The 18,856-nt window shown below is 38.6% G+C and overlaps 1 protein-coding gene across 1 annotated transcript; it reads right to left on the bottom strand.

Annotated features, from left to right (window-relative positions):
• Positions 1-99: 99 nt before the first annotated feature.
• atp8b3 (ATPase phospholipid transporting 8B3) lies at positions 100-13,256 on the bottom strand. Its single transcript, XM_072438080.1, has 27 exons — positions 13,035-13,256; positions 12,808-12,899; positions 12,553-12,666; positions 11,383-11,481; positions 10,030-10,091; positions 9,711-9,783; positions 9,540-9,610; positions 9,348-9,439; positions 9,115-9,273; positions 8,159-8,247; positions 7,896-8,089; positions 7,610-7,818; positions 6,861-6,892; positions 6,634-6,790; positions 6,373-6,561; positions 6,151-6,263; positions 5,678-5,845; positions 5,436-5,547; positions 5,218-5,293; positions 5,019-5,142; positions 4,336-4,522; positions 4,046-4,269; positions 3,399-3,482; positions 3,093-3,317; positions 1,915-2,053; positions 825-955; positions 100-309 (listed from the first exon to the last, which is right to left on the bottom strand). The coding sequence occupies exons 1-27, from the start codon at positions 13,048-13,050 to the stop codon at positions 100-102; spliced, it is 3,441 nt and encodes a 1,146-aa protein (XP_072294181.1). The 5' UTR covers positions 13,051-13,256.
• Between the last annotated feature and the right edge of the window lie 5,600 nt (positions 13,257-18,856).

The following is an 18,856-nucleotide window of genomic DNA, read 5'->3' as shown; positions in this document are numbered from 1 at the left end:
CGTGACTGACCAGGCTATATGACACTCACATTGTTCATAGACTCAGGTTTGGCTTCATTTAATTATCCCACAACATTTGGCACTATTCTGTGCTTCGTGTTAAATAATTGTAGTTATGTAGTTAGAAGTTGTGGTGGGTTTGGTTACAGTCATCCTCTCCTTCACTGTTGGCACTGCACTCGCTCTGGGGGGATCTGTGTGTCCATTGGATGTCATGGCTCTACGATGAATAAATGACGAACGCCGAAGAGATGTTTGCGACGTCATCCGAGACCTCAGTTCCACCGCCTTTGGAGGGACAATGTGCACCTACAACCAGGAGAATGAATACATGCTCAAAGGCCATAAAATGTATACACAATATTTTTTTAATTATTAATGACTTATTGTTTATTTATTTATAAATGAGGTAGAGATTATTTGAAGCAATGCTTTGGTGAATAACTTGTGTAGTGTTGTCACTTTACAGTACAGTTAATTCAAGTAATTCAAGTCATGAAGTCTTGGTATCCATAGCATTAAATATGAAAACATTAATGGTACTGTTAAACGTAGATGTGTGGATGCTTCACAAAACTACATACTAATAATCATTTCTAATTTCTAATTTCACTTATTTATTTTAAATATCAGAAGTTTTAACAAAAATATCTGGGAATACTGAACCTAAATAATATAAGCACTTCATATTGAAATTGGACTAAATCTTAAAATCTAAAAAATGAAACATATGGACGTGGAGGGACAAACTTAAAAAAGGAGAATAAAGGGTGAATGTATCCAGAACACTCTTAATGGTATTTAATGCTGTTTACTGCTCTTACCTTGTGTTTGTCGCTGCCTTTGCGAATGACATTGAAAGCATGGATTGTGACTGAGGGCAAAACAGCTGTCCAGGCAGTAAGCAGCGCTGTGAGCCACACCACTGGATCAATGAAGGCCTTATCAGCTGCTCCTGTTGAGGCACACACACGCACGCACACACGCACGCACACACACGCACACACGCACACGCACACGCACACACACACACACACGCACACACACGCACACACACACGCACACACGCACACGCACGCACGCACGCACACACACGCACGCACACACGCACACACACACACACACACGCACACACACACGCACGCACGCACACACGCACACGCACACACACACACACACGCACACACACGCACACACACACGCACACACGCACACGCACGCACGCACGCACACACACGCACGCACACACGCACACACACACACACGCACACACACACGCACGCACGCACACGCACGCACGCACACACACGCACACACGCACACAATGATGACAGACATTGCCACAAGTGCAAAATCAACATAATCTTAGTTCAATCTGGAGAAACTTATGCTCAGACAATGTGTTAGAGGATAATTAATGATATACAGTATATAATAAGTTAAGTGCTTAGACCCTGGCGGGAATAATCAGAACAGGTTTTCACAAGTTCACAAGCTAGGAACTTGCTTTGGTGATTCGGTGCAACATAAAGCAATGAAAAATAATAAGGCGAGATATAGCAAATAAGGCATGCATTTAAAACAATAAAAACAAAATTACTATAAGATAAAAATGGACTTAGCATATACACAACATTTACAGTTAAATTTACAGATGTAGTGCAGAAAGTGAACAGTGCAGTGAAATGTATATTATAGCTAAAGTGACAGGTGATTTCTTAAACTGCCATTTGACTGATGTAAAACTATGATAAACTTTATCCACAAGTTCTATCGCACCAAACCATGTAATGATTACAAAAACATGAGAACCTGTCATTTGCCCTTTATTGTGGTAACTAGAAGAAGAATTTGCCCAAAATAATTATATAAATAGAAATAAAATAGTATTATTATATACAGATTTATTCATACCAATAAAGTAGTAGTCATTTGGTGCTCTCGTAAACAGTAGTTTACTGTGGGTGATTCTGGTAAAGATGAAGTACAGCACCACGGACACACACACTGAGGCAATGTTGAACTTGGTCCAGTATTTGGTCTGCAGCGAGATCTGAGCAAGAGAAACAGCCATTAGAACAGCTGCATGTACAGCCTTTACACAGACATACAGTGAACAAAGAACTGTATATCATCCATAATGATCAAACTAAAATAATGAAATATTATTAAAAAATAATTTACAACAAATCACAAGTTAACTGTATATTTGTCTAATTAACATACTCTAAACAGTATGCGGTGATACAGTAGTGTTCACCTGGGTAGATTATTTAAATGCAGTTTTTGTCTGAAGGATAATTTACACAGGCTAGGGGTTGTCAAAAGTATTTAAAAAAATCTGATATCAATCAATACTAAATATAGTATCAAAATAACAGCAAATGTTGAAGGATCACATGACTGGGACAAAACTTGACATTTCCTGAACAGTTTTAGAAAAGATCTTGAGCTTTATCAGAGCCAGTATAAGGATAAAAAGAGTACTTTTAAACTATTTAGTTAAGCTGTGCATGTTACTGAAAGTATTTTATTTTCACTTTTCTCTTTTCTGTCTTTATCTGTTTTGTGACATTTTTTTCCCTGTTGTGTGAAGCACTTTTAATTGCCTTGTGTACAAATTGTGCTTGACAAATAAAAGTGCCTTGTATATTATTTTATATTTAAAATGATAGTCTATAGAAATTGGTTAAAAGAATATAATTTCCAATTGTTATTAATGATCAACCTATTCCTTAGTAGCAAAATGTAGCTATGCATTTTAGTGCGTGACAGGGACATGCTCTGCCCCAGAGTTTCCTCGATGACATAATCACTTTGAACTAATAATGAATTACTCATGAAAACATATTTTAGTAGATAGCTTTAATGTACAATATGTGTATGTACATTTGTTAAATAAATATTAACTGATAAAATACATAAATGTACACTAACTTTAGATCTCAGACTCAGAGATTAGTTTGCACATGAATAAAACAAAAAATCCTTGGTATATCTCCATATGACCCACAGTCTTCGCTCACAGATGCGCATTAGGATTATGTTGATGTGTGTAATATGGATGTGTGACTTCCGTGTCTCACACTGACCTCTACAGTGGCTGCAAATGTTGCTGCCATAGCAACGGTGACTGACATATATTGGAAGTCGTATGACGTGTCGAAGAAGACGCCACACGGGATGAAGAAGAGAAAGAATGAGGAGTAGACAGCATAGAGCAGGGTTATCAACATAGTAACAGGGCTGGACATTTCATTTCTCTGTCCCGACATGTACAGCTCTGGATATTTCAAACAGCCTTCTGTGCTTGCGTCCTAAAGAGACACAGGTGGAAAGAAATGTCAAAGTCAAACCAGTTTCACAACAACAAACTAGTAATAAAACATGCAGTTCACCTTTTCAAAAAATGCCACACACAGAATTGGATAAGATGTGTAAAAAACTGAGTAAAATGCAATGAACCAAGTCTCATACAAAGACTAAAAAAGAGAAAAAACACATTAGAGAATTAATCTTTAAAAAAAATATATATATTATGGTACAGAAAAGTGTAGGAGAGCAATATAGTGTATATACGTTTTATTGATTATATTAAATTGTTTATATATATATATTATTAGGGCTACAATATATTATACATAATGTTGCAAAATTGGCATACGCAATAATCAATATAAAAAACGAATTAAATATATTGCAACAACACAAAGGTCTTTCATTTGACAGAGATTGTATTTTTTATTTTATTTTAAATAATGAAAATGTAAAAGAAAAAAAGGCTGTTTCAAGTATCTTTTTTTAAATGTTTTTGATTTTTTTAAATAAACATTGCAGTACTGCATATTGCCCAATATCATGCAGCCCTAATAGGAACGAGAAATTAATATAAATGTTTAGTTGTTTAGTCCATTCAAACTCAACCAATATCCTTACATTTTAGCACATTTCTGAAGGACTGAAAGAATAAGATATGATTGCTCTCATTGTGACAATGCAAAATCAATCAATCAATCAATCAAGACATTTTGTCAATATCTCCCACCTGAGCACTGAAGCCATTGAACAGGCCAAACCATATGTGAACAAGGGCAAAGCTGCAGGTCTTAAACAGGAAGTATCGCAGGAAGAGTGAGATGCGAAGGTAAGACCAATGTCCATGGACCAACAGCAGCCTCTGCAGAAATCTGAACTGGCACAGGGAGAAGTCTGCATTCTGCACGGCTTGGCCTCCCTCCAGCCCGGCCAGTCCCACACCAACATGAGCAGCTTCATTTGTAACACAGTTGAGTCAGGGATGAATAGTTCAAAGGAAACAACTTCAATCTGACTTACTTTTAATCATGTTTACATCATTGGCACCATCTCCAATGCACATAGTGATAGACTTGGTGTGTTTTCTCACTAGTTTAACTATGTCGGCCTTCTGTCCCGGCGTCACGCGGCAACAGAGAACAGACTGGCACTGCGTGGCCAATTTCATCAATGTGGCCCCCCACTCAGGTTTCTGTACAAACTCTGCCTGGAGAACACGTAAACATAGCATTGCAAGGATTTAGGTTTACATTTTGTGGTTCCGCTACCTGCTTGTCTCCATGGAGATGGTATTGCTTTCCACAGTATGTCTTTAAACATCTACTGGTATTTTAATTCATGAAATTACAGGCATTCAATAATTCAATAACTTATTATAATATTAATAAGATCATAAAAGGTTTTTTTTAAGTTATTTGTTTTATTATTATACTTCTGTTCCTACTCTGTCCAATCTGTGTTGCAACACTGGAATTTCCCCATTGTGGGACAAATATCTTATCTTATCTCTTCTAATTTTCATTGCCAAAAAATAAAAAGCTTGAAAAGCGTATGATCTAAATGAGGGCAGCCTCTCTGACCTGCAGCTTAGCCACACTATGGAATATGTGTTATTACAAAGCAACAGCATCTCTATGAAGACGGTCAGGTTGCGGACCCTCCACCAGAAATGTTGGAGACAAAAGGATCACGTTGAAGTTTACCAGCTCGGGTCCAGTGAGCACCACAGCAGTTTTTGTTCCAGCCATCTCTTTGTCTACAGCCCACAGCTCTGTCTGTCTGGCCTTGCTGAAGGAAACCTGTGGGTCTGGGGACTGCAGGATCTGTCTGCAGAAAGAAATACCAAGATCAAGGAGAATCTTGTGTTTGTGTGTATGTTACTGTGTAGTATTCACTTCAAACCTCAGTTCATGCCATTCCAGTAATCTTGTGTCAGCATCCAGTAACTTACAAGCATATCCAATATTCACTGCAGTTTCTATAAACAGTAGGAGAAAACATTTAGTAGGCTTTAGAAATGTTAACATGCATCTCTCTCTTGAAACAAACAAAAAAACGAAATCTAGACACACAAACATACACACAATAAAAAAATAAAACACATAAACAATATACAGAACCTTTTTTGTCCCCAGTCAGGACCCACACTTTAAGTCCGGCCTGTTGAAGTAAAGCAATGGTCTCTGGAACACCGTCCTGAAGTCTGTCTTCAATGGCGGTCAACCCCAGAAGCTTTGAAAATTAACACACATATTTTAACTATTGGTCGCTCTTAGTCGTGTAAACACACACCAGGAGTGTTCCACTGTAGAAAAGATTCAGTTGTAGTCGTCTGGACATTAGTGCATAGAGAGAGATTCACCTGCAGGTCTCTTTCCATTTCATCATACAGTTGGTCAAGGAGGACCTCGCGCTCAGACAGGATCATTTCGGACGCCTGGGACAGACTTTTACTCCACTTTTTCCACATTTCCTCAGAAACTGATCGAACTGCTATACATAACGTCCTCAAACAAGATTCTGCAAACATCTGTTATAAAAAGTTAAAGACATTTAAAGGGTGATAGAAAAGAATCTCAACATTTATGGCGTTACACTGTGCGCAAGTCTTTGATTACTGAAATACAAGAGGAGTATTTTAGGAATCGTTTTTCTACCTTGAGGGGAATCCATCAGGTATCTAATACCTGTGTGCATTTCCGATCCAATAGCCTATAATGTAAAGTATAATTTTACAGGTGTTCTCAAGTATGGTTTCAAGATCGAAGCGATTGAGTGTTCTTTTAAAAGTGAGCTCAGTGAGTGTAGAGTGGAAAAAAAAGACTCAAAACTTACCTCCAGGGCTAGTTCAGTCTGTTCCTGGTGTGGACAGTCCTTCTGCAATCTCTCCAGGATCACTATGTCTGCTCCTTTGCTGTAAAGCTTTAACCCACCCTCTGGCTCCCGCACTGCAGTAAGAAAAAGTTATTTGAGTGAAAAGATGGATAGTGTGTTCTCAAAGTTAAAGTTTATGTCACAATTTAAATAGTTGTACTCCTATTAGGACAGCGGTCTCACCCAGCATGGACATGCGCCTTCTCTGGCTGGTAAAGTCTAGCAGTGCCAGGATCTGATACTGCCGTTGCACACCCAGCTCTGAGATGACGATGAAGTCTCTAGTCCTGGAAATAAAGGCCCAACCTAACTCTCGGGCCGCCCCAACAAGAGCTTCTTCATCTGGGGAAGCAGCTTGGTACACAGGGGCTCCTGGAGAGACGACAGTAAATCCCAGTGGGGAAAGTGTACATAGTGTAACTCCCTTCAGCTCTCGCAGCTCACCATTCTTGTACTCAGCCATGACAGTGTGGCATAGCGACAGAGCTCTGAGGAACTCTCCGCTGACGCGACACTGCTGTCCTCTGAGTCTCTGCACCAGTTCAGGAGCGGACATGAAGAGCCCCCCACACGAGTACGGGTTCCAGCTCAAGTCCATGGGCTGCACATTCAGACGACTCAAATTGAACACATTTAACACAGACAAAATAAACGACTTATATAATTAATACCTCTGTATCTTCTGCGCTAACAGACACATCCCCTGGAAAGAAAAGTACAATTAATGAATATTTATATGGTAACACTTCAGTTCAGGGACCCCATAATAATCACTAATTAAGTGGTAATTGGTATGACAGAATGATAGATGTCATTAGTTAGTATAAAGTGCTTAAGATGACAATTTATGTACAAAGCATCCATTGCTAGTAATGCTAATAAACTGTAATCAAGAGAATTGATGGGGAATAATAGTTCATGGCAAAAAAACATCACACAAAAAATAACAGCAATGATAAGAACTTTGTAATTACTAAGATCTAATTAAAGCCAGTTAACCATTCATATGTGGCCCCTAAACTTAAGAGTTACCACTTATAATATAACTTCCTAAGAAAGGTTATTGTTATTGTTAAATATTAATGCGCTACTGAATTTCATTTTGAGCCAGTGTTTTCTCTCGAGATGTGATCCTTGCTTGTGTTTTTCTGAGGTCAATCCCCAAGTGGGACTGTTGTTCCACTGTACTTAGAAAACACTGCTCATGTCTCTTACATAAATAATTATTATTTTTTAGAGAAAAACTGCCACAGTGAGTCACAAGGTAAACAAAAACTGTCAAGAGACTGCAGGGATTTTAAGTCCATTAATGCTCTCATGCAGCAGTATACAGCAGGTGAAACTAGCACATAATGTGGAATGAAGATGACTAAAACCACATTTAACATGTACATTTGACAGTACTTAATGCTCAAATCACCATAAACCTCTCCCGCGATGCAGCACTGTCTGAAGAGCAGGTGGTTCTGGGTCAGGGTTCCTGTTTTGTCACTCAGGAGGTACTCCACTTGGCCAAGCTCCTCATTCAGAGAGGTATTCCTCGCCATAGCACATTTGTCAGCTTTTTCCCAATACATGTCAAGGTCCCATCCAATGAAAAGGCTATGCACCGTGTGAATCAGCTCAAACCTACGAAGATACAAACAATAAATCACGTGATTAATTGTCTTGGCTCAAATGTATTTTCAATAGAAAAGAGCACAAACGTAATATAAAGAGTGATTGGCATGGCAGGGCTGAGGAGGATGATGTAGCTCCAGTAAACCAGGAACCCAGAGTAAGCAGGATTCTGTTTCACCACCAGAGCAGCGAACACCTCTGTTTGTTGCATTATCTGACTCGCAAATATGCCACTGCCAATGGACAGGAGCAGCGCAGACAGAAGTACACTCAGGACAATCTGGAGAGTATACAGTGTGTATAAGGAGCAGTTTAAGTGTCAAAAGTCCAGACTAGCTGATTTACTGACCCCCATGACTGCTTTATTTAAAACTTTTTCAGTTCGAGTCGTCTTTGTACGTATTTTTCCACAGTTTCTCAGGATCTTGGTGTCAGCGCCTGGAACAAAAAAACTTTTACCGAGCAGTGAACGGGGAGCCCCCCCAAGGGTGACAGTTCAGGCTTTAGTCCGAGTACATGGCTGCTCATGTTTCCTTCAGTAAAAAGCAGACTCCTTCCAGCTCTGAGGGCTCTTGACCCTGCTGTACTTAGGTCAGGGGAAGACTGCATTTCCCTTATAGGGATCAATAAAGAATATATAAACTTTCAAGAAAATATGTTTTCCAACAATGGCCTGGTGCAGACGGAAGCTCCATGAACACATGACAAAACTAAGTAGTGTCAAACTACCCAAGGACAGCTGTTCAACGGCGGCAGAGATGTCGGCCCTGATTATGCCTTATTCAAAGCAGGTTATGGCGAGTGAGATGAGGGTTAGTGTTATCAGACTGAACTGAGGTCACATCAATAGACAGTCACTGATGAATGTTATAAAACCCATCTCTGGAAGAATTTGATGTATTGATTGGCTTTACCAGAACGGAAAGTGCCGTTGCAGTGAAATCCATGACACCTCTGCCTGGACCTGTTATATCCGATCAATGATCACTTAAAGACAGGAGCAGCTGTAATCCTCCATACGTTACACTCGTATTTAGGACACAAACGTCAGAGTTAAGTACTCTTCATAATTAACAGTATAATGTATTCTGAAAACTACAATATGTCATTGAAACCAGGGTCTCTCTGAACAAGGTGAAATCAGGACAGTTGACCTAGAAACAAAAGAGCTTTGTAGTGTTTTTATCTCAGATGTCATATACTTTCTATAGCATGTGTGTGACTGACCTAGAGCAGTTCTACTTTTTAAAATAGTATTATGAAAAACTAAATAAAGTAGCTTTTCTAGGAAACATGTCTCCGCACCAGTGTATATGGTGATGCCATAGGCACACTCTGTGTTGCGGAGGATGGTGCCCCTAAGAAGTATATGATCGGTGTCCAGCAGAATCCGCTGTCCTCTCCAGTGCAGCCACCCTCTGAAAGTGTAGAGGCTGTTATTGGGCTCTTCACAGAGCACTGCACCTGGAAAAAGTACACGTATTATACTATTTACAACAGTTCTTAATTTTATTCCGATGTGTATTTGTTCTTATTACCATCAAAAGCAGAAAGTCTGTCCTCTGAGGGTTTACTGGTCAGCTCAAAGTGTGTCGCATCTGGGGCTTGTTTATATTTCAGGTTGGTCTCACTGCAAATAAAATACAACCGTGTAACATCACTGAGATTAGATAAAAGTGGTTGCATTAATAATGATATGGCCGTATTCATACAATAGTGATTCATTTTACCCATCTATATCTGCAGTCTCTACATAACTCAGACTGTGAGGCTCTGAGCTACACAATAAAAGAAGGTCTGCCTATGAAGACAAACAAAACAGAATAAAGAAGGTGAAAAAAACAAAGTATGACATATAAAAGCATCCCATCACAAAATCTACTTATGGGTTCAAAACTTACAGGGATGGCTTGGTCCTTATGGATGCGAAGAATATCTCCTACACATATGTCTCGCCACTGCTGTGTTTCAAACCTTGATTTTGAAGATAAATATAGAGATAAAAGTAGTCAGAAAATATAAAAATAACTTCTTCTCACTCTTATTATTACTCTAGCCATTTGCAAAAAGCCCATTGTTGTGTCCATGTGGTAGTAGCGGGCAAAGGGAGTGTCTGGGGATTCACTTATCCACACTTCATTAGGGCTTCATTAGACAACTGCTCTAAAATGGGGATGTGAGGAGAGCCTTGGGACAGCACTCGGCAGCCTTTGTCCTCACCTCTGAGAAACGAGTATGTCACAGGGTCGAGAGTTGATGGCGGAGTCGCTCCGTCGCCTTGTCTGGGGAAAAATGACAATAAGAAAACAGTGAGTGAAAGTAGGTTTAGGGACAAGGCAGCGCGATAAGACGAGGGGAAGAGAGTGAAGGACAGGCCGTGTGAGAGAGGCAGAGAAGATGGCCGTGAAAGGTTGAGCGGGAGAAAGGAGACGCCATTACGAAGCTCTACAGTGACACCAGCTGGGAGATTTACACCCTCCACTAAATGATTAGTCAATAGGAAAGGGTCAAGCAAGCGTTTCACCCAGAGCTGTTAACGACCGTAACTCAGTGATGCACTTAACCAGAGAATTCTCCATGCAAAACATCTCGCATGCATTTAAAAGGAAAAGCTTTAATGATAGGAGGGAAAATTAATGCTACTGGGATGACTGGTTTTGTCAATGAGCAGAGGACAAGGAGTCAATAAGGACAATGAAGGAGAAAAGAGTGAAGACATGCTCAAGAGCCAGCCACGTATACGGATGCATGCAGCCGCCTTTGCATTCGCCCGTTGGCTCATGGCTTCACGAGACATCAAAACATTGTAGAACGCCTAGAGTTTTAAAACTGAGCAGGGGCCGGGCAGAATCTGATGGTAGAATTGGCTGTTTGACTGTCAGATTGCAGATTTGACGACCCGATTTATGGTGAATATCCTGGCAACTGCAATAAACTAAACTAAATAAACTAAAATAACTGCCACAAAGTTCAATGTTTTGTCTGTCAGCGTACATAACACAATGAGCCTTTAACACAATGACTGTTATTTCTTTATTTTCCGAGCATGGGTGCGTCGTAAATAGAAAATAGTGAGTATCAATACTAGTTCAGACCTTTCCTGAACAATTTTAGATTGATCTTGAGCTTAACCCAAACTACTAAGACCACATTGCAAAATACAGAAGTACTACTATTTTGTGTTGAATATGAGTATTGTATAAAAAAACAACAACACATTTTTAATTATCATTGTGGTATTGAAACTGGTGTCGAGTATTGAGCCAATTCCTTAGTATCGAAACACATTATATATATATATATATAGTGTTGAGGATGTATTTTAATATTTAATGTATGTTTTTCACAGTGTTTGTAAGGTATGTTTTTATATGATGCTCACCCCAGGGAAAAAATAGTAACGGTGATCGAAAATTAACAAATAAACAAAGCCTCAGAAATGATTCAACCCCAAAGACGCGATTGTTTTCAGGTTCAATATTTGTGTGGGATAAGTTTGGATATTTCAGTGAGTTAAAGGAAAGTGAACACCATCTATTTTAACATTATGGAAGGAGGAAACACTGATCCTACCATGTCATTGGCAAGGTCTTTTATCCCCCTCACAGACAGCACAGACACCAGAGGGATGAAGCTGATGTACCAGGGCACGGAAGAGATGGCAGGAACGCACTGCAACACACATGGAAATATTATGGAAAAGCTTGTGGTCGCGTGCCACTTGAACCACTCTCATGCCGTACAGTTTGCATGTCTCGCGCTCTCTAAAGCCATAAACAAGCAGAAACACATCCATCACAATAGTACGTCAGGCACAAAGGACAAGGAGAAACCGAATGATGGTGATTTAGCCTCAATTATGAGATTGGACGCTTGAATTGTTTGTTTTCTTTTACATTGGTTGGTAACACTTTATTATAGTATCACTTTATAGTTTTTTGTAAAGTGATACTGAACAAAAGGTTTAAGACTCATTTGGGCTATTTAATAATGTCCTGATCCTAACCAGTTACAATGACTTAATAAAGTATTTGTTCATGTAATTTAATTATTTGTTCATGCTTTATTTAGGCAAACTAAGGTGTAGTTAGTATAAAGTGGCACCCATTGGCTATACCTGATCTTAGTGATGTTTTTACTTCTTAAATATTCCAAACTAGAAATACAAAATAAATAAATAGAAGTAAATACAATGGGTGATAACCACATGAACAAAGGACCTGACTTTTTCCTTGAACAATGGATTTGAGTTAACAATAGTGGAGTTATTAAAAGGAATGCATTAAATTCACACTGGTTTGTTCAGAGCATAGATCAGGTAAAATGTACATATAAGTTACACAACAAAATTAGATAATCAGAGTGTTTGTCTTGAGCCACTGCAACCATTTTAGTTGTCAGAATCATTTGTATATTTTACTATTTTACTTCAGTTTCTGTCATTTCTTATTAAAGCCTTTTTAATCGAGAGGTCCACCGCCTGCATGTGGTTTGGACTTTGGAAGAATACATTTGACTGTTTTTTGTGGTAAATGGCAATAATAAAGTCTATATTGTTCATCTTCAGGAAATACATATTGAAATCCATTTTTATTTGTTTTTACTTCGACAAAAATCAAATTGAATCAAACACTGCGACTGATCAACATGAGGGGGGAAACTTGATCAAATGCTTTGTCTTTTTTTTTCTGCCTTAATAATTGTGTAAAACGTCGAGACAAGATAGAGGGCGAAAGGTCTGACCTGCAGCACCAACATGAGGAGGAAATAGAGGTTGGCCACTCTTTGGAACTGCTCAAACAGTGTCAGCGGTAAGAAAGTCAGGGGAGTGTACTTGTAACTGCGGACCACGTTGTCCTGATAAAGCCACAAAGACACAGTGAGACAGTCAGTGTGGACAACAGTAGTGCCACAGTCCCCGTGTTTCACCTGGGACAACATGGCGTCAGGTGTAGAGTTTCACATGTGAAAGAAAGAAAGAAAGTAGGACACACTCACGGCGTATCGGCCCCATCGGAAGCACAGCAGCGACTTCTTCTGACTTTCTCTGTGGAAGTGACGGTCGTTCGCTTTCACCTCCCACGTGAGGCCTATGAGAGATTAGGGGTTCAACGTTAACCAGGAACATAACCAAAAAAAAAAAGCATTATCGTTTTTCACATGTTACCTTGTGCTGCAAACAAATAATCAAAAATGTCAAATCAAAATCTATTTCATTTGCAAACCTGTTTCCTTCTCCATGAGGCTCTGAGGACGGTGTTGTCAAGGCAGAGTTGTGGTGGTATTGTTAGGTAAATGTCGACTGATGGGACCAACAGAAGTGTCCGCTAGTGGAATACATGTAACTCATTACAAAGGGTTACCATGGCTACGCTCTGAGCAAAACCACAATAGAGAAAGAACACAGATACACTAAAGACGGCTACAGGAATTACATTTGAACAGAATAGTTTATACTGATGGAAGATTCCATTTTGTTATTGTGATAGTGAAATGTTGTTTTGAAGTGCCCCAAAACATTATCCTCAACATATAATAACTAAATAATGCTATTTTTTGCTATTTTACACATTGCATTAGTCTATGTGAATAACAAAAAACCCCAAGGCAACAGCAGTGCTAAATAAACAATACGGAGAGCACAAGATCTCTCACGGTAAAATTAAGAGTTTATATTTGGCTTGGATAAAAAGAATGGTAAAGTTGGTGAAGTGGCGTTTTGAGACGCTGTAGCAAAAAAACAGAACAAAAAATCAGTGCTACGATGACAACAAAAATATGATACAAATACAAATATAAACATGTCTGGCCAAAATTGGGATTTTAATTGCAAAATATGAATAATTATGTCGAAATCTCATCTTGTCACATTCTTTGGGACCTCGTCTCATGTGGGTCTCTGCTCATCTCTAATGAATAATGTAAGCAGAGTAAAGAAAAATAAGGTCGACATATATGCAGTAGTATAACGATATATTACAATTATGTTCTTACCTGTAATTACGAATACGACTTGATGAGTTTCCATGAGCTTAAAGGTGACACCACTGAGCGTTACCTGTGCGTTCATCCTCAGCAGCAGTATCAGCCACGCCCCTTTCCTGGTTGATCTGGTTCCAGGTCACACCTTTTCCGACTCCCAGGTGGAGGCTCTGGTGTGATGAATTATATTTCCCGAGAAGAAAGAGGCATGAGGGAGAGGTCTAGACTCACACTGTATTAAGCTATTGGTATTATAACTAAAACAATCAAATAGATATCATCTTCAGGTTGTGTTTGTTCAATAACAATAGATGCTATTATAGAGTAGTTATTAACGTATAATAAAATAAAACTTAAAGAAGTAAAACAGAATACAAAACATATATTTTGTAAAAAAAAATTGAAAATTTACAAAATGTTTTGTGACAGTGTTTTTATGTATTATTTCTCCTGATGAAAACAAAAATAATATTCATATCATAATCTAAATCAACCATCATCCGTTATCTGAACCCTGTTTCTTTTGAATCTGATGCCACCTGCTGGACATAAGTACTGACTGCAATTCTCACAAAGGTCAAAAGGGGGTAAATCTTATTTTTTCAGCAAAAGCAGCAGAGTATACTTCACAATGTCAGTTAAATGTGCTATATGTGGTTTCATATCTTTTGTCCCATTGCTCGTCTGTGCCAGTGAGGTCATCCCCACAAAGGCCACATTTCAACAGTCGGATGTGTACATCACAAGTATAGGTCTATGTCTGCATATCTAGGACAATCTTTTTCATCTTTTTTGAAGGTGGTTAGAAGAAAGTGGTTATGCCGGATGAGAAGCTGCGAGTGTTTTTGGGCTGAAGCAAGCAGTAACAGTTCATAAGCTTCATTTCTGCTCATGTTTTAACATCTCTGGTCAAGCACAAAAGAAACCAAAAGTTAAATAAAGATGGTTCTTAGCAAAAATTCAATTAAAACAGAAATTGAGAAATAATTCTGTTGCTATGTACATGTGGGTTCAGTCTGATCCAGTAGAACACTTGTACACAGATGCAACATAAAATATATCATTCGATAATAATGATTTAAAGAACAAGTAGAAAGAATAATTATTAGATTCTAGGCACCATAGAAGAATGTTCCTAAATATCAAACAAAACAAAATCAGAAGAAGAATCAACCCGACACCAGATTTGGGGTTCTGAGTCGGAAGTCGCACTGGGATTTGAACATTTGCCCACAAACCCAGAGATCATAGGTTTGATCTCAGCTTGTTATTGTGACAAATCCCCTCAGTAATTTCTGTCAGTTTAAAACAGGGAAAATGTGGACTGTAGTTTATACCATAAATTAAGTTGATACAACAGCCAACTGTTTTGCACTGCAAGCAAAGCTGTTCCAGGTGGGTCACGGGGTGCCTTTTATGTGGGGTGACATAAATGTTTACGAGAACCAAACAAAGAAGAAACCACAAAGTTAAGTAGGAAGAGTAGTGCACTGAAAAGAACAAGACAATGTTACTCTCTTAATATTATAAGCTTGCATTTGAGTACAGAATAGATGAGCTATTATGAGGAGTAATTTTATATTATCAAAAGTGATTTTAATGCTTGATACATGAGATAATATACTGCAGAAGGTGTTCAGGTTGTGCCGCTACACAACGAAAGAGATTTTTTTTTAAATCCAGAGCATTTTACTTTTGAAATAAATTATAATTAACCTTCTAAATCTCTGTTAATACAGCGCACTACTCGTGTTAGAACAGTAGGAAAAGGGAAATAGTATAGGTGCGTACAATACAGCACTGTAACAGTTAATTATAGAAGAACTATTTTTACAGCCATGCAACAAATTCAGTGCAGTTGAACCTACAGTTCCTGGTTCCTGTGTTTTGTGTGAGCACCTGAACCAGAAGAGATATTAGATGAGTTTTAAAGCTACAGCACAGGCCTATTTTAACAAAGATTAATTATAAGCACAATACATTGGCCATTCTCTGAAAAAACAGTTCCGACTCACAGGCTGTGAGTGTGGAGTTGTAAATGTGACTGAGCATACAATAATTCTTCATCTAAAGTATATCGTATTATAGAATTTAGATGGAGGGCAGAGGACTATGGGAGAGGAAAGGCTCAAATGTTGAACAAGATAATTATTTGTGACATTGAGACTGGGTCCACAAACCAGCCATATTATTATCAAAAATATTTTCACCTCACATGCAGTCGATGAGCTCTGTGTCAATTTTTGCTTTTGGAATTACAGTGATATTATCCTTATTGGCCAGACACTTAAGTGGTTGTATTGATAAATACAGGGAGACGACAGTGAAGACAAACAGTATCCATAAACCAGGACAAAATATCACAGTCCAATCCGTCACAACATTTATCACATTTTAAAACCAGCCTATAAACACAAACATCACTTTCAGGCTGCAAGTTGCATCTAAATTGCATTAATTGTAAATAATGATTGTTGTAATTGTAGAGAATTACAAAAAGACAATTTAAAGCAAATGCACTTAGGAATTGGAAGCAAATTCCTTAGTTCTGAAATGAAATATTGAGTTACTGTTGTTGAAAGATAAGCTGTGGGATGTGGTTACAGTGAGTCAAAAAGAATTTAAGGATTTTTTTTTCTTTCAGACAAAAAGCCACAAAAAACATACCCCCTGGTTTGGGCAGCCCCCCCACTTACCACAGCTGAATATGTGGATTGGTTATGCTGGTGCTATGAAAATGTGTACACTTAATCCTGTACACTTAATGACCAAAGACTTAATCTATAGTGAACAAATAGTTTGTTAAGAATGATTCAGGCTTAGTAACTCTGAATATTCTAACACCCAACTCGTAACCCTATGCTTAATTAAGTATTTACTAAGCCTGAATCAAACTTAATAAACTATTTTGTTCATTATTATTTTTATGAAGTCTTTGGTCATGCTTTGTAAAGGCAAATGAAGGTGAAGTTATTATGAAGTGGTACATAAAATGTTTTTGCATTCTCGCCAATTACAATAAAGCTTTATGCATTTTCCTTAAAAGAACCCCCCCTGTTTATACAGCCTATGATGCGTCTGGCAGGACCACAGCCATGTTTTATGGGTGTGTTTCAGACAAATAACAAACAAATTTGTTTGTGACTCATTTCACAATCATACCTATTTCTTTTATGGCTTTCATGTTGTGGTTAAGGCTTCCGCACTGAGTGGAGAACCTGATGTCTTGGCGCACAAAATACTCACTTGTGCTTTACAGTCTGACACTGACTGGCAGGGACAGGGATTCTGTGAGGGTTTATGTGGACAGCTAACATTTAGACATTTCAACGTTTCATTCTGACATATGGTCTGATACTGATGGGACGTGGTGGCGGACTCACATTGAAGGTCCTGGCTTGGTGATTGTAGGTCCTTTGGTGTAAAGTGTGTATGTTCTCTGTTACTCCAGGTGCTCTTTTCTACCACTAAAACCTGTGCAGTAGGTTTGCTCTGGAACCAGGTTGCCTGTTTAAAAGATTCAGGATCTTAGTATAACATTCCTGGTTAAAGGCACACACGGTTTGTTATCCTCTTTGAAGCTAATCCCTGTGTGAAAGAAGCTGTAGAATAATTATAATATAGTTGGTTGATCACTTTGGTGAGCCCAACACTGCTGTACTACAGTTTTCAAACCTACCGATATCCAACTGTCATTTGTTCAAAGTTGCATGTGGTTTCACCAGTATTTTGTGGGAATATGACTTATGAGAAAAACCTTGGTACCACCGGTATTTCCCCATCATTCCACTGCATAATTACTCAGCAACTGTTGCCACAAAAATTTCCACAGGTACACAACAATTTTGCAAAAGTATTTAGCAAATAAAATAAATAAAACGAATTCCATCCTCCTATAATAACGCCTGTACTTTCACCTTTCACCAAATCAAACTAAACTGTGTTTCAGTTTTATGCAGTTAAAATCTGCAGTTAAAGTCTTCCTGAAGATGTGAGACAGGCTTCTACTCTGACAATGCTCAAATCCAAGCTAAAAACTGTTTTCTTTAGCTGAGCATATGACTAAAAGGATTTGATTTGCACTCTTCTCTTTCATGTCTTTATCTGTTTTGTGATATAAATGCATTTTTCCCCCTGTTGTGTGAAGCACTTTGCATTTTATTTGGTATTCACATTCAGACGCATGTTGAAGATGTCAAGGTTTTTTAAAATTGAAATGAAATAAAGCCTTCCTTCTGGCCTTCTTTCTTTGAACTAGTGGCAGGCAACATGCAAAACAACACAAACGCATCAAATCAACACAAGCTCAAACTACTTTACATAACTGCAAGATGCACCGGGCAAGTGTATACCACGTGTGCCATACTGTAAGCACAATTAATCTGTCGGTGAGGAAACAAGAGATAAAAGACAGAGCACAGCAAATCACAAGAGAAAGGAAGACACAAGAGGAGGATATGAACAGGACAGCCCCTCTGACTATCAATCTGCACTACAGGAGCTCGAACAAAGAGCACTGTCTTAGGTGTGCATAGGGTTGAGGAGTGTGGCCATTTATCACCAGTGCAACTCATCAACTCAAGGTAAGGACAATGTTTCAGTTACAAAATATTAGCTGGCTAGAAAACTGTAACACATCAAATCCAATGTTTTAATGCCATGGCAAAAATACAAAAACATTTGAGTCTGTTTCTACTTTACGCAACTGTTCAAGATATAATTTGATGTTTCTGAATTAATTTCTGAATGCACGACCGTATGAAAATGCCCGTTGTGTCACACGAGCGCACACTGCAGTTATACAGTGGCAGAAGAATATTTATAACCTGATGGGCCCTCTCGCCACCACACAGGGCACAATGCCTCTTTGAAGTGTTGTTTTGTTGCCACGGTGCAAGGCCAGACTCAGCGCTAGCTCGAATGATAAAAATAAAAGCTGAGAAGTGAACGGTCCATGACACTTTGAAGTAATAATCTGTGAAGTAACAGCTTGTGTCTGAAACCATTTCCGCATGAAGAATATTGGTTCTCTTCTGAGCAAACCAAAGTGAGAATTAGTTTAACT

This window comes from Eucyclogobius newberryi, unplaced genomic scaffold (genome assembly GCF_026437365.1).
Source record: "Eucyclogobius newberryi isolate DKJ021-1_F unplaced genomic scaffold, fEucNew1.0.hap1 SCAF_9, whole genome shotgun sequence".
Taxonomy (NCBI): Eukaryota; Metazoa; Chordata; class Actinopteri; order Gobiiformes; family Gobiidae; genus Eucyclogobius; species Eucyclogobius newberryi.
The sequence above is the reverse complement of the archived record's forward strand: the minus strand, read 5'-3'. Positions and strand labels throughout refer to the sequence as shown.